The 15746-nt window shown below is 38.4% G+C and overlaps 1 protein-coding gene across 9 annotated transcripts in view; it reads left to right on the plus strand.

The window, feature by feature from the left end:
* The window catches only part of AHI1 (Abelson helper integration site 1), a 221376-nt gene that overhangs the window by 190004 nt on the left and 15626 nt on the right, over positions 1 to 15746 (plus strand). For 7 of the 9 annotated variants that reach the window (XR_004299982.1, XM_032407823.1, XM_032407824.1 and 4 more), the window contains one exon: positions 7180 to 7238. Coding sequence is in view for 7 of the 9 variants with exons in the window: in XM_032407823.1 (XP_032263714.1) it covers positions 7180 to 7238 (59 nt within the window). In the remaining 2 variants the exon portion in view is untranslated. Of the gene's footprint in view, positions 1 to 5162; positions 5205 to 7179; positions 7239 to 15746 lie in introns of those variants that run through there. The other 2 variants (XR_004299981.1, XM_032407826.1) reach the window with 2 other exon arrangements.

The raw sequence follows: 15746 nt of genomic DNA on the forward strand, positions 1-15746 counted from the left end.
ACCGGAGTCCCCCGCGCTGGTGCTGCACGCAGCGGATGTTCAGCAGTGCACAGAGGGCTGCGTTAGGTCTCCGTCAGTCTCTCCAGGTTCCTTCCTTAATCTCCCATCTCTAGGGAACAGTTCCGTCCCAGAAGAGGAAGTGGATGTCCCAAATGATTCTGTAGTCTGCAGGAATTAGAGAGAGATGGGGGTGGCATTCTGATGCTTCCTGCCTTCCTGGTTCTCTGCAATCATTTTTCATTCTCCCTGAATCAGATCACTGGGGCCACCAGGAAATAAATGCATAGAAGCAGCAATTATTTACCAGTTTGATGCCAGACACGTGTAGTATTTGGAGCGTGTGACTGAGCCTACTTCTCTTACCAGCCCCCAGGCCGGTGGGGGCAAACTAGTTGCCCACTTTTTGTACTTAGCCTCTGGAATTTTATCACTACCAGAGAAAGTCACGTAACTCACATAAGTGTCTCTGTGTCGTATTTGTGATGGATTCCCAGCCTCAATGAGGCCCATGGTCTCGATCGTCTTTTTTTGTTTGCCCTGACTGACTCCCTACCCTGTTCTTGACAGTGCTCAGTCACAGTTCTGTCCTCGTTCCTCCGGTCCCTAACCTCTTACTCCAAGTTGACTTTGTCTCTTCTTCCTGAATGAAGAGAAGTTATCCAACGTGAATTTTCTCTACTTCTCGTCTCTCCTTTCTCTGTATTTCTGTTAATTTCACCTTCCTTCTCCGGGCGCTTTCAGATCTCACAGAAAGAAGCACCTTTCTTTCTATAGCTGACCCCTCCACTTGTAGTTTTGGTCATTTTCCCCTCCCACATCCTTCTAGCTCTCCCCCCATCAGGGATGGCCGTCCTCATTCTTCCACTCCTTGGGCATCTTCATTGTTTATTCATTTCACACATGCATACAGAATGCCTGCCGTTTTCCCAGGCACTGGGATGGAATGTTGTCTGGATGGTAGAATGGCAAATTAAACAAACAGCCCCTCCACTTATAGAAGTTACCATCTAATGAGTGAAAGCCATTGTAATTAGTGACTCAAAAAAAGAAGCACAGAAGCAATGAGAGGACAGTGAAGGGAGACTATGAGGCCATGTGGTGAGAAGATGGTTAGTTGTTATGAGGAGGATACATTTGAGGCACTAGCAACCGCAGGTGCAAAAGCCCTAAAGTGGCCAGAAATGCTCATCAGAAAAATTGAAAAGCCAGCTGGTCCCAGGGAGAAGGGACAAGGGATGAAGTGCAGAGTGGAGGGAAGGACCAAACCCAGCAGTTAACAGACCATGTAAAGAAATACTGCATACCCCCACCGTTCTGCGTCATTAACACCACCATCTCTCCGCTGTTTCTCTCTTCCCTTTCAGAACACGCCACTTAGGGCTCCTCCCTCCTTCTCTGGTTCAGCCTGCCACCGTAATACAAGCCTTCTCCAGCATACACGGTGCTGCACCTTTTCTGTTGTTGTTTTGTATTTTTCTCTAATGTATTTTTTTCTAGATTATCCCTCTACCCCCATAGTTTCAGATAATAGTTTGGTATTTCATATGTATCAAATCCTACATCTGTAACCCTGGCTCCTGTCCTGAATCCCCCGGGTATCTTTCTACTTGCCTCCCGGAAATTTTTCTGTAGAGATCATTCTGGAACCTCTGGTCTAATATGCCCATCATCTGCCTTCGTCTTCAGGGAGTTCTCTCTTGAAAGAACTGGCAGATAGTCAAACATCAGGGGGTTCTGCTGCACAGGAGAATGACAGATTTCCACACGAGATCAAGAACAAATAGAAATGGGTGCTGACCTAAGCTTTGTGAGGTCAGGAGAGCTTTCCAGAAGAATGTCGATTTCTAAATTGAGTTTAACGAGAGGAAGGGCATTCCTGGCAGACTGAATCTATGCTAAGGCATGATGTATGGGGGCCACCACAAATATTTCATCATAGCTGGCGCTTGGAATGCAAAGTCAAAAACAAACTGCTGAACCTGAACAAGTGGACAGGATTAAGAAGGTCCCTGTATGGCATGTTAAGAATCTGGGTTTTATCCTGGAGGTCGTAGGGAGCCACCGACAGATTTAAAGCATGGAAGATAGCATGATCAAATGGGTTGTTTGAAAAGCTCACTCTAGGGGCACCTGGGTGGCTCAGTCTGTTAAGCGTCTGACTCTTGGTTTTGACTCAGGTCATGATCTCAGGGTCATGAGATCGAGCCCCACGTCGGGCTCCGTGCTGGGTATAGAGCCTGCTTAGCATTCTCTGTCTCTCTCCCTGTCCCTTTGCCCACCCCCCTCACTAGCTGTCTCTAAAAAACAAACCAAAAAAGCTCACTCTAGAAGCTCTGGAAAAAAAAAAAACTGGAAAAAAGCAGTACTGAAGGAACTAAGCGGGAGAAGCTCTTGCAATAATCCGAGCCCAACACAATGAGACACTAGGGCATGGTGACTAAATCCATCTGAAAGTAAAGGAGAAATCTGGGTTGCTGATTTGAGCATCTCGGCGTGTAAGAGTATGAGAAACACTTCGGTTTGAGACTCGCAAAGTTGGCAGATATCTTGCAGGCATCCAGGGAACTCAGGAGAGATTTGCTGAAAACTCAGACTTGCTAGGTAGTTTTGATGAAACTAAGTGTGTTTTCAGAAAAAAAATTATGTTTACGAAACGTCCTGAAAAGTGGCGATTGCCGAATCATTTTGAAGACAACTTGAGATCTGGTTTCATGGTATTGATTTGGAAGTCATTAGCCTAAACACACTGGTTAAATGCATGGGAACAGAAGAATATAAAGAATGGAAAGGACAAAGGGCAGAAGGTATTAGGGATGCCAGTTTTTTTAAAGAGTGAACTGAGAGGAGAAAGCACGGGAAGGATATTGCCGTGAAATGGCCCCCTGGTCCCTGCCTCCAGCAGTCTTCGCTCTTCCATTCTCCAGCCTTTTTTTTTTTTTTTTTTTTTAAGATTTTATTTATTTGACAGAGACAGCGAAAGAGGGAACACAAGCAGGGGGAGTGGGAGAGGGAGAAGCAGGCTTCCCGACGAGCAGGAAGCCCAGTGCGGGGCTCAATCCCAGGACCCTGAGATCATGACTTGAGCCGAAGGCAGACGCTTAAAGACTGAGCCACCCAGGTACCCCTCCATCCTCCAGCCTTTAATGCACCTGTTCCCTGCCTACCGCAGAGGAGAGACCTTGCTAAAATAGAAATCAAGTCATGTGACTTACCAGCTCAGAAATCTCAGTTGGCTCTACCTTTGTCTATAAAGTCCAAATCTCATAAATGTTTATCTAGATCCCACACCTTGAAGATTGAATTGAATTCTGACCTAGTTTTCTTCATCCTCTAAAACAACCTCCTGAGTAGGCTGCCCAGCACACATTCCTCAAACCTTTGCTCACCCTGTTTTCTTGAATTATTTAGGTTTTTTTGTGCTTCTCCAATTATCGGAATTTCAGTTCGTCTCTTTAAGATCTCACTAAATGCTCCCTCCTCTGTGAATCCTTCTCAAAAACGTCAAGTTACAATTCAAGGCTACTGTTCCTTTATTTCCATACATTTTCTTTTTCCCTTTATCATAACGTTTACCTTAGCCTTGCCGGTTGTATCCACATCTTTCCCCATTGGATCATAAACTCTTTCTTACAGCCTGCTCAGCTTTGTACCCCCAGGACATCTAGCACAGTGCCTCACAGAGTGGGGTTTCATAAATATCTGTTGTTGTTTTAATTGGCACAGTACCAAAAACTACAAGCCATGAACCAAGATGAAGACCTTTGCTTTTTGTATTAATATACTTCTAGAAACTGCGTCTTCATGCAGGGGACTATTTTGTCCTTAAGGAAAAGCATTATAATTCATCAAATACAATTCACATCATCAGTAATACTAAAATCAAAGAATCAACAGCAAACTGATATGAATATATAAAATTATAAAATTGTAAACTTGTGCTCCTGGAAACAGAATTTTAGCAACAGAGGAAATCTGGAAGTGCTTGTCTAGTCCAGTGGTCTATAAACTATTCTTCTCTAGACCCCTACTCTTCAGGGCTCTGGGGAGTAGGGCTGGGAAGACAGGGCTTGCCAAGCCACCAAACCTAGCTTCACCTAGAGTAATTCTACACTTAAGGGTTTATATATGAGCCTTTCATGCCAAATTGTTCTGACAAATAGTTTTGTCATTAAATCAATTTGAAAAAACAGAGTTGTAGCCTTCAGGCTACTTCCGTAAGCTTGGTGACTCTGGGCCTCCATTTCCTAATCTGTAAAATACAAGAATGTTGCTATGGTCATTCATGCTTTTATTCTGAGCCCCGTCTGTTCATTTTCAAGTAAAAAACAGATCCCAAGAGAAGTTAAGTGGCTTGTGCTCAGGCTGCACAGAAAGTTAATGACAGAACCAAGACTGGAACTTAGCCACCAGCTCTGGCGGTGGTGGTTTTCCTCTCCCTCTTTTTAAAAAAAAATCCTGAAAAGTGGGTATAAGTAAATTGTAGATATTAATCATAGGGGCAAGGTAGAAGGTATTAGAAGGTATTATAAACAGCATGTAAATGTAGAGCTATACTATATCGTAAGTTTGTCTTATTTAAAGCTCACTGGTATAGCTACAGTTGACATCTATTGAACATTTACTTAATTTGACATTCGTTCCTCAAGTTTACAGAAATATTTGGGTGAGTTGTCTGCATGGCCCATTTCTCTTTTACAAAGCTATTTATGAGTTGTTTTCTTCTTGGTGAATCTCCATGTAATCAGTGGGGGCACTTAAAATCACGCCATTAATCATTCCTTTCATGTTTAAGTCTCACTGCATCTAAATTTAAAAGCATCACTGAGAAGCTGTGAGGGTTTGGGAAGCAGGAGCCTCTGGATTCTGGTCCTTTCACTCATCTCCTTTGCTTTGCTCATCTTCCTCTCTTCATCCCCTCCTCTCCAAATCAAGGGTATCCGTGAAGAGGAAACGAAGTCACAAAAACAACTGTGAGAGGTGTTCGTGGACAGGAGGGAAAGAAGGGTGGTCATGCTCCTTGGCCTTGTTGATGGTGGGGGGGGGGGGGCGGTGCTTATGGGCTGATTGTACTATAGCCTTGGGGCTTTTTTGTTAAAAGAGAAAATGAAACAAAACAGCTCACAGAGACACCTCCTTCTTCCCCCTCCTTCTGCCTCCATGAGTAACTACCCATATGGCGTGCTGCTGCTGAGACCAAGGAATGAGTGAGTAAAGGTGTTTAGAAGTGGAATATTGGTCCGAATTAAATAAGTGTCCTTTAACAAATAAGTGTTAAAACTTTTTAATGTGGATACCCTATTAACTTGAGATTCATGGGACTTGAACCCAAGTTAAGCCACCTTTGCATCATGAAAAAGGACTTGAACGTGCCAGTTACTGTAACACAGTAATACAGTAGGAAAGGTGGCAGGGACACTGTTAAACCCACTTAAGACAAACTTTTTGAGGACATGATAGCATCCATTTCACATGAACAGACTATTGAAAGCAGGTTTGATAAGACCTACACGTGGCAATATGTTGTTACTCATTTGTCAAGGTCACAAATAATTAGAAGTAACATTGACTTAACAGTGATGTGTAAGTGTCTGACTTCTCTTCCCTCAACCTCTGCAGGAGGTTCAGATTCTGATTAGAGTTGTTATGTTGAGGGTTTGTTGTTTTTTTTTTAATCCAGAGTTTTAACAAAGTTTCACACATTATACGTACATTTGCGGTAAGACATTGGTCTTGCCATGGGCAAAGAGATAGAAGTAATACTTAGACCATGTAAAAAATAAAATTAATTTAATTGCTATGTTTGGAATTTATTTTATAAGTGCGGGGGAAAACTAAAGAAATTTGATTGTAATTGATGCTTTCCGAGTTTAGATTTTGATGGTTTTCTTTGCTTCTTGCTCTATTGGGTTGAGGGCAGGTAGACTGTTCTGCAATCTGGATTAGTCCTTGAATTTGAGTTTTTCATGCGTTTGTACTTTTTTCCCCAAACACATTTGAACTGAGTCAGAGCATCTTCACCGGTAGAGAAAAATCAAGGTGTTACTAGTTCTTTTGTTGTTTTGTGAAATTGGGTCACTTGCTACAACATCTACCTTTTACCACCAAGTCTTCTTGTTCTTTTATTCTTGTTTTTATGATATGCTTGATTTAAAGCTGTACAGAGAGCAATAATATGACATAATTATGATCCAGGAAACAATATCCTTTTGAAATCTTTCTTATAAGTAATACTTGTTTTAAGATATCCAGTGCCAAATCTTACAGAAATCTGATTGTGGAGGAGGAAATCTACAAAGCAAAACAAGCTACAGGAAAGATAAGAATGGGAAAGTAATAGTCACTCAAACAACTTAAGCCTGAAAGAAAAGGTTATACTCCTTTTCTTTCATTTCATTTTGGTTTTTTGTTTTCTGAAGTTTTTTTTTTAATTTAAGTAATTAAGAGATATGATGTATCCCTTTCATTTGTATGTAACTCAAAACTTTAATGTAGGAACAGTATATATTTTCTATGTGAATTTTAAATGAATTCTTTCCATAACATGTAATTATCTCTCAAAAAACATTTGTAGTCAATTTTATAGTGACATTGGGTTGATTTATAAAAGACTGTTTCGTGATTATCAAACACCATTTTCCCACAGTATACTTTGATCTGGAGTTAATGCTCGAATTCCAGAGGAACGTCTAACAAGACACTCAGTATAATCTGGCATCGCTGGAAGCGCTTATTAATTTGTTTTCCTCAGGAAGGTGCCATTAATAAAGTACATACTGAACAAATTTTGTATAAGACTGAGTTTTCAGATCCAAAATTTTACATGTAGCTCCATGATGATCATCACTATGAAAATATAAAGTGTACCGAAAAGATGAGGAAGGAAAGCTGCAGTGATGAAAGATAAATTTCGAACTTAAGCGATCTCCATATAGTATTTCTAGATTAATTTAGACTGATTCACCCCTGACTTCTTTGCCACATACCTGAAAACTGACTTCAGGTATAAAGAGTGCTCAGATGATCTGGAGAACCAGTTCCTTGGTTTTCCATCGGAGGGAATACATGATGCTGATAGCCATTTATGTTCAGGACAGGTGTGCTTTCTCATTCAGCAAGTTGTGACTATTGCCTGCACTGTCTTCTCCGAGTCTTTTCTTACCCGTTGTTCTTCTTTCACAGCAGCCAGTCATTAAGGACAAGTCCCCGGGTTTCAGACTGGGCTCAGAGTCCATGACACAGTAAGCAACTTTTCCTCCTAAATAATTTGCGGTGATAAATAGTTGGATTTTTTGTTTGTTTGTTTGTTTGCTTTGTTTTTTTTTAAGGACACATCAAAAGTTAAATTTCAGATCATTGATTTTTGAAAGAGTTAAGCTAGCTTAAGGAGAATATTTTAATGGTTGGACTTTGAGGATGTATATATAACTAAGTTACAAGAAATAGTATTAAATAAAATTAAAATATTACACTAAATTTTTGTTTTCGTGGACCTACTTTGTCTTTTATTTTTGAGTAACATTTTATTTTTTTTAAGATTTTATTTACTCAGAGAGAGAGAGAGAGAGCGCGTGTGCACACACATGAGTGGGGGGGGAGGGCAAAAGGGAGAGGGAGAGAATCCCAAGCAGACTCTGAGTACAGACCCCAATGGGGCTCGATCCCATGACCCTGAGCTGACATCATGACCTGAGCCAAAATTAAGAGTCAGACGCTCAACCAGCTCAACCACCCAAGCACCCGTTTGAGTAACATTTTAAAATGACATTAACTGAGGGGCGCCTGGGTGGCTCAGTCATTAGGCATCTGCCTTCAGCTCAGGTCATGATCCCAGGGTCCTGGGATTGAGCCCTGCATCGGGCTCCCTGCTCGGCAGGAATCCTGCTTCTCCCTCTCCCACTCCCCCTGCTTGTGTTCCCTCTCTCGCTATGTCTCTGTCAAATAAATAAATAAAATCTTTAAAAAAACAAAATGACATTAACTGAAAACAAGTAGATGATATGGTTAAAAAAGATATATATGAAATACCTATTTTGAGGCATTAGAGAAGAAAAAAAAAAATGCTAATACCCAGAACATTATCACTGTGTATTTTCTACAAATGCCTAATATATTTAAGCAATTTACTTTGAGGTATTTATTTGAAAGATCACTAGGAAGTTTTTGTATTTTTATTAGGTAGTTGCTGTGTCACTTAATACATAAATAGAAAATCCCTTTTACCTCAAAAAAATTACATCAAAAACCTTCCCAGAATATTTCTCACTTTTTTTTAATCACTGCAGATGATTTTATACCTAACTTTCAGCCCAAACGTCATATGCACACATCGCTAGCAAACCATCATCACATGAGTGTAATAGCCTTGAACAGCCTGGATACCTGTCATGCCCTCCCGTTCAACCACCACGATCCCCTCGTACGCATATGAGAACTTGCTTACACACACATGCACTAGATCATCCCTGCTGAATTTCCTTCAGGAAGATACTTGTTCAAGTTAACCCTGCTATCCGCTTTGACCTTTTGAAGAATAATGTCTCTTTCAGTTCAAAAATTCTGATGTAGGTGACAGTCTAATTTACAGGAATTATCAAATAAACTCATGAGCCTGTCTCACAAGATAATGTTTCATAGATGAAAGACAGACATAATTTTTAAATGTTGTTTCCAAGAATCACCAAATCATGACCTAGAAGATTCCTTAGAAATTCTACATCTGGGCGCCTGGGTGGCTCAGTTGGTTAAGCGACTGCCTTCGGCTCAGGTCATGATCCTGGAGTCCCAGGATCGAGTCCCGCTTCTCCCTCTGACCCTCCCCCCTCTCATGCTCTCTCTATCTCATTCGCTCTCTCAAATAAATAAATAAAATCTTTAAAAAAAAAAAAGAAATTCTACATCCCCTCTGTTTTCTAGTCAAGAAAACTAAGGGGAAGGCCTCGTGTAACATTCACAGGGTGATCTGCGTCAACACAGACAACGCCGAAGATTCTCAGACTACTGCAGTGTTTGTTTCTTAAATCATATTTAGTATTGTCAAGCTTCTTGGTAAAATACCATTTTGTTGGAAGCTTAAAAATCTTTCCGAGAGAGAAACTCTATTGATGATGCTCTATCTATCTATAGCCCGTATCACTTCAGAGCACAGTCAGTCAGTCACGTGATCATGATTCCCACCATTGCCCTTCAGACCAGCATCCTGACCCCTGTCTTACATATGGAGAAACAAGATCTTCGAGGCTGGGACTTGTTTCAAGTCACTGTGGGTACTAAGTGGCAGACCCAGTTCCAGAACACAGGTCCTCTGTTTCCTAATCTCCTTTTCTTTCCAGGCTTTCCTGTTGCCAGTCATAGGATGCAAACACACATCCCAGGTCTTTCCGGTTTTTGTTCTTGTTACATCTGCCAGGAAAGTTTTCAGTTCCATTCTCTAAAAAAGTAAAATTTTGTGTAATAGTTGATAATACAGTCATTGCCCCAAGGAGTTTATACTCAATGACAGATTATATATATAAAAAGTACCCTGGAACAATGAGGACAAACTGTTTCAGCAACCAAAAAATAACCATATTTAATACATTATGGCAACAGTGTTCTTGGTGTTTTTGAGCATGTTTTATAAAAACTTTTAGAACTTTTACCTAACACGCAAATGAGAGACTGCAGTCACTCTGACTGCATTGGATACCTATTTTCAAGTGATAGAGATCCAGCCACGCCATGCTCTCCTGACTAAAAAAACCTCACAAAACATCCCAGCTTCTAAAGGCTGTGAAGGTAGTTTGACTTTTCCTTTTGAGCATAGAGCACTTACCAAGCTTCTGAAAATAAATTTTCATAAGAAGTTCAGATATGTCTAAATGCTCAAGTTCATCTGCAGCCTTTGGGCTTTCCCTATACTAGTAATTTCTTAGAAATAAGGATGAATTAAGATACACTTCTCATGACCTGGAAACTGTAGGTGAGTTGAAGGTGAAAATATTATAGCCCAGTGTGTACAAAGAAGTCATTTCTTTATTTCTTTAATTTACCTAAGTGAGTCCATTGTATCCAAGTAAATGGAGAGAGGCTAATTTTTGTGTTTCTTTGCAGTCTTGCCATTCAGTTTGCAACATCTGCTTATTTAGTTGGTTGACCAGAATATATAAATAAGCCACGTAGGACTACCTCTTACCACTTCCACTTGAATTTCTTTGTCTGGTTTATTCTTTCTTATTTTTTTTAGAAATGTCAATCACTTCTGTGCAAGTAATTTTTACACATTTTAGTAAAGCTACACTTCCTTTTTAAGATTATCAAGAAGAAATTCCAGTAGGTTAATTTAACAAAGGTATTTTCTTAAAAGTCTTACACTTTCGCCCTTTGTACCTCATGCCCCTATGATGTTATTATCTGCTGCCTAAGTCAGAGTTTGTAATGAAATTTCTGTAAGTACGTTACAATCCTTAATAAGTAGTATTGGTATTCCATAGTCATTAATCTGTTTTTAACTTGAGTTTTTTCGGGTTTTTTTTTTTTTAAACATAGAATGTTTTATTTCATTAACAACTTTGATCGGAGAAAAGTTAATTCAGATAGTCAATCATGTTAAAGTCCTTTATGAACACTCAAATGTGAACTGAATGAATGAATGAAATCTCTTCTTAATACAGTGAAGCCATAGGGTTAATTCTAAGTATCCTGTAAATCCTCCACTATGTACTGATTCCATCTTTATAATTATCCTATTCCAGGGGAGCCTGGGTGGCTCAGTCGTTAAGCGTCTGCCTTCGGCTCAGATCATGATCCCGGGGTCTTGGGATCGAGCCCTGCATCGGGCTCCCTGCTCGGCGGGAAGCCTGCTTCTCCCTCCTCCACTCCCCCTGCTTGTGTTCCCTCTCTCTCTGTCTCTCTCTCTCTCTGTCAAATAAATAAATAAATAAATCTTAAAAAAATAATAATAATAATCCTATTCCAGACACCCTCAGTTTTTTTTTCTGTCCATGAGAAGAAAGTAGTTTATCTTTTTTCCCTAAAATACCCTATTATTTGCAACCTTTTTTTTTTTAAGTTCTTACTTTATCCATTTTTCAGCCTTTTTCTTACCCTCCCCTTTGTGAGATCAGACCCATCCATTGTCAGTGTGTGACATCACAATGTTCTTTATATATTATAAATATGTTCTTCATCAGGTACACGATTTGCAGATATTTTCCCCCAGGCTCCATTTTTCCTTTTCATTCTCTTAATAGTGGCTTTCAAAGAGCAAGCTTTATTTCGATGAAGTCCAATTTATCAATTTTTTTCTTTTATGAATCATGCTTTAGTTATAGTATCTAAGCAGCCTTTACCTAAAGTCACAGAAGTTTTTTCCTATGTCTTCTTATAAAAGTTTTATAATTTCAGGTTTTATATTTAAGTCTATGATCTGCTTTGCATTAATTTTTATATATGGTATGAGGTTTGGATCAGAAGGTTTATTTTGTTTTGTTTGCATTTGCATATCTGGTTGTTCCAGCACCATTTGTTGAAAAAAACAATCCTGCCTCAGATGAATGGCCTTTTTGCACTTTTGTGAAAATCAGTTGTCAGTATATGTGTGGGTTTGTTTACGGACTCTCTATTCTGATCCATTGATCTACTTTTCTGTCTTTACATCAGTAACACACTGTCTTGATTACTACAGTTTTGTAATATGTCTTGGAATTGGGTATTATTGGTCCTCCAACTTTGTCCTTTTTAAATATTGGTTTAGCTATTCAAGGTCCCTTTTATGCCCACATGAATTTTAGAATAAGCTTGTTCTACAACAGAACCTACTACAGTTCCGGTTGGCATTGCCTTGAATCCAGAGATCAGTATGGGAGAACTGACATGTTAACAATGTTCAGTAATCTGACTCATTAACATGATATATTTCTTCATTTATTGAAATCTTCTTTAATTTCTCACAGCACTGTTTTTTCAGTTTTCAGGGCACAAGTCCTACACATGTTTGGCTCATTTATTCCTGAGTATTTCATATGTAAATGATATTGTTTTCCAATTTCAGTTTATAATTGTTTGTTGCTCATTTATAGAAATACTACTGATTGTTGTATGTTGAACTTGTACTATGACATCTTATTAAAATGCCTTTTTAGTAGCTTTTCAGTATGTTTTACTAGATTCTCTACATAAACATTCAAGCAAATGAAAACCAGTTTAATTTCTTCCTTTCCAAACTGGATGCCTTTTATTTTTATTTTTATTCTTATATTTTTGCCTTATTGCATTGGATAAATCTCCAGTACAGTGTTACAATGTCGAATAGAAATGATGAGAGTACATAGTGTTATCTTCTTCGTGACCTTATGGGTAATGAGTGGGAAAGCATTTAGTCTTTCGCCATTAAGTATGATATTATCATAGGTTTTTTAATAAATGTCCTTTATCAGGTAGTTTCCTTCATTTCCTGGTTTGCTGAGAGTTTGTATCAGGAATGGATGTTGGATTTTTGTCAAATGCTCTCTGTATCTATCAAAATAATCACATGATTTTTCTTTATTAATTTATGTTAATGTGGTAAATTACATTGGTTTTCAAATTTAAACTAACCTTTCATTCTTAGGATTAACTTTGTTTAGTCATGGTAGGTTATCATTTTTATAAGTTGGTGGACTTGATTTTCCAAACTTTAATTAGAACTTTTTGCACTTTGTTCATGAGAAATATGGATCTATAGTTTTCTTGTAATGTCTTGTCTGGTTCGGTATCAGGGGAGGTCAACTTCATGGATAGAGTTAGGAAGAATTCCCACCTCTTCCCTTTTCTGGAAGAGTCTGTGTACATTTGGTGTTTTTTATAATTTTTATTTCTTCATTGATACTGTTTGGTGACATGATTTCCTTTAGTTCTTTGAACATATTTACAGTGGTAGATTTCAAGTCTTTGTCTAGAAAGTCCAATGTGTAGACTTCCTAAGGGACAGTTTCTGTTGATTGCTTTTTATCCCTTTGTATGGGCCACACTTCTTATTTCTTTGTATGTCTTGTAATCTATTGTTGAAAACTGGACATTTTAAATGCTATAATATGACAACTCTGGAAATTAGATTCTTCCCTTCCCTGAGGTTTGTTGTTGCTACTTATTGTAGTTGTTCTTTGTTTGTTAAATAACTTCTCTGAATAAATTCTATAACGCTATAATGTTATGCCACTGAAGTCTCTGCTTGGTTAGATTAGTGATTAGCTAATTGGACAAAGATTTCCTTAAACACCTGGAACCAGTAAGTCTCCCAGTCTTGCTAAGGGATTATGCACCCCTTCAATATTTAGCCAAGCATTTGACAACTCTGTCTTAGCTTTCACTTCCTGTTAGCACAGGGCATTAGGATCAGCCACAAGTGAAGGCGTAAGGCCTTCTTTAGGCCTCTGCTGTGCATGCACACAACCCTACACATGAGACCTTCTAGACTCGCAGAACTATGTCCGAGCCTTTTAAGACCCCTGTGGACATCTTACTTCCCCAGCTTTTCCTTTACAGCTCTTTAGTTAGTCTATTGTTTGACTACTGTTATCCATCACTCAGCCAGGAAGTTAACTGTAATTGTTTTCAACAAGTGCCTCCCAGGGAAAAGGCAAGCTCTGAGATAGGTCAAATACAGACAGCCTTACAAGTGGTATCTTCCAAAGAACCACCAGACAGATCAAGTGAAGACAGTTCTTTGGAAATGAGGCTTTGAAAGAGCTCCATCCCTGTTCTGTGCCTTCCAGTAGCTGCCAGGCTGCTGGCTTTCACCATAAATGCAGGCTATTCTTTTTCAAGGAGAGCCAACAGTGGGGGTTGGGACTAGGTCAAATTGAAATGCCACAAAGCTCACAAGATCTTACCAAGATTCAACCCATTTTCTTGAATAAACATTCCCCAGTTGCCACAAGCTTTTGGCTAATTTCCAGAATTCTGAAAAAGTAGATTCTAACCATTTTTGCCAGTTTTCTCCTAGCTTATTTGGAGAAGAGAATATTCAGAAGTCCTCAGCTCCACCACTTTCACGGACTTCATTTTATTTCTTCTTCAAATATTGGGTAAACTCACCAATAAAGCTGTCTGGTTCTGGAATTTTCTTTTTTGGAAGATTTTTAACTACAAATTCAATTTATTTAATAGAAGTGGTATTAAGTTATCTAGTTCTTCTTGTATAGACTTTTAATAGTTTGTTTCTTCTGAGGAATTAGTCCATTTCACTCAAGTGATTGAATTGATTGACATAAAGTTGTTCATAATATTCCCTCATTATCTTTTCAGTATTAAAAGAATCTGTGGTAGTGTTGCATCTCTCTAATCCCTGGTGTCGATAATGTCTTTTTTTTTTTTTTTCAATCAGCCTGGCTAATGGTTTATCAATTTTATTGATCTTTTCAAAGAATTGGCTTTTTGTTTCACTGATTTCTGTTTATTGTTTATTTTCTATTTCATTGATTTCCACTCTGGTCTTTATTTCTGTTTATTTTGGATTTAACTTGTCCTTCTTCTAGTTTTTTAAAGTGGAAACTGTGATCATTGATTTAACACCTTTCTTCTCTTCTAGTATAAACATGTAGTGCCATAAATTTCCCACTAAGCACTGCTTGAATGGCATTCCACAAATTTTGATATGTTGTGGTTTCATTTTCATTTCTTTCAAAACACTTTAATTTTCCTTCAGATTTCTTCTTTGATCTATGGGTTACTTAGAAGTGGGTCATTTCATTTCTAATGTTTAGGAAGTTTCCCAGAGAGGTTTCTGGTACTGATTTCTAATTCCATTGTGGTCAGAGAACATACTCTATATGATCCACATCTTTTTAAATTTACTAAGAATTGTTTTGTGATTCTTAATTTGGTCTCCCTTGGTAAAAGTTTTTAGTCCCCTTGAAAAGAATGTGTATTATGCACTTATCTACCGGAAGTATTCTTTTATAAATAAATTGGATCACATGGGCTAATAGTATTGTTTATATCTTTTGTTGCCTTACTGATTTTCTGTGTACTTTTCTATTATTGAGAGTAGGGTATTGAAGTCTTCAACTAATATTGTGGGCTTGTTTTTTTCATTCTTGTAGCTCTGTTAGTTTTTGTGTCATATATTTTGAAGTTCTGTATTAGGTGTCCATATATTTAGGATTGTTATGTACTCTTGAAGGACTGACACCCTTATTATGAAATGACTATTTCTGGTCATATTCTTTGTTCTGAAATCTCCTTCATTTAATATTAACAAAATTTCTCCAGCTTTCTTTTAGTAATGTTAGAATGGTTTATGTGTTTTCATACTTTAAATATACAGATGCAAGGGGCGCCTGGGTGGCTCAGTCATTAAGCGTCTGCGTTCGGCTCGGGTCATGATCCCAGCATCCTGGGATCGAGTCCCGCATCGGGCTCCCTGCTCTGCAGGAACCCAGCTTCTCCCTCTCCCCCCCTGCTTGTGTTCCCTCTCTTGCTGTGTTTCTCTCTGTCCAATAAATAAATAAAATCTTAAAAAAAAAAAAACAAACAGATGCAAATAGGTTGAGAATTAAAGTATGTTTTTTATAGGCAGCTTATAGCTGAGTCATGCTCATTTTATCCAATATGACCATTTCTGCCTTTTAATTAGGGTAACTAGGAAAATGTTTATATTTAATATGATTATTAATATGGATTAATTTTTAGTGTGTTGTACTGCTTTTTTATTTTCTATTTGTCTCATCAGTTCTTTTTTCATCTTTTCCTGCTTTCTTTTAGATTATGTTACCTATTTTATCTTGCTT

The sequence above is a fragment of the Phoca vitulina genome, unplaced genomic scaffold (assembly GCF_004348235.1).
Source record: "Phoca vitulina isolate PV1807 unplaced genomic scaffold, GSC_HSeal_1.0 scaffold9, whole genome shotgun sequence".
Classification (NCBI taxonomy): Eukaryota; Metazoa; Chordata; class Mammalia; order Carnivora; family Phocidae; genus Phoca; species Phoca vitulina.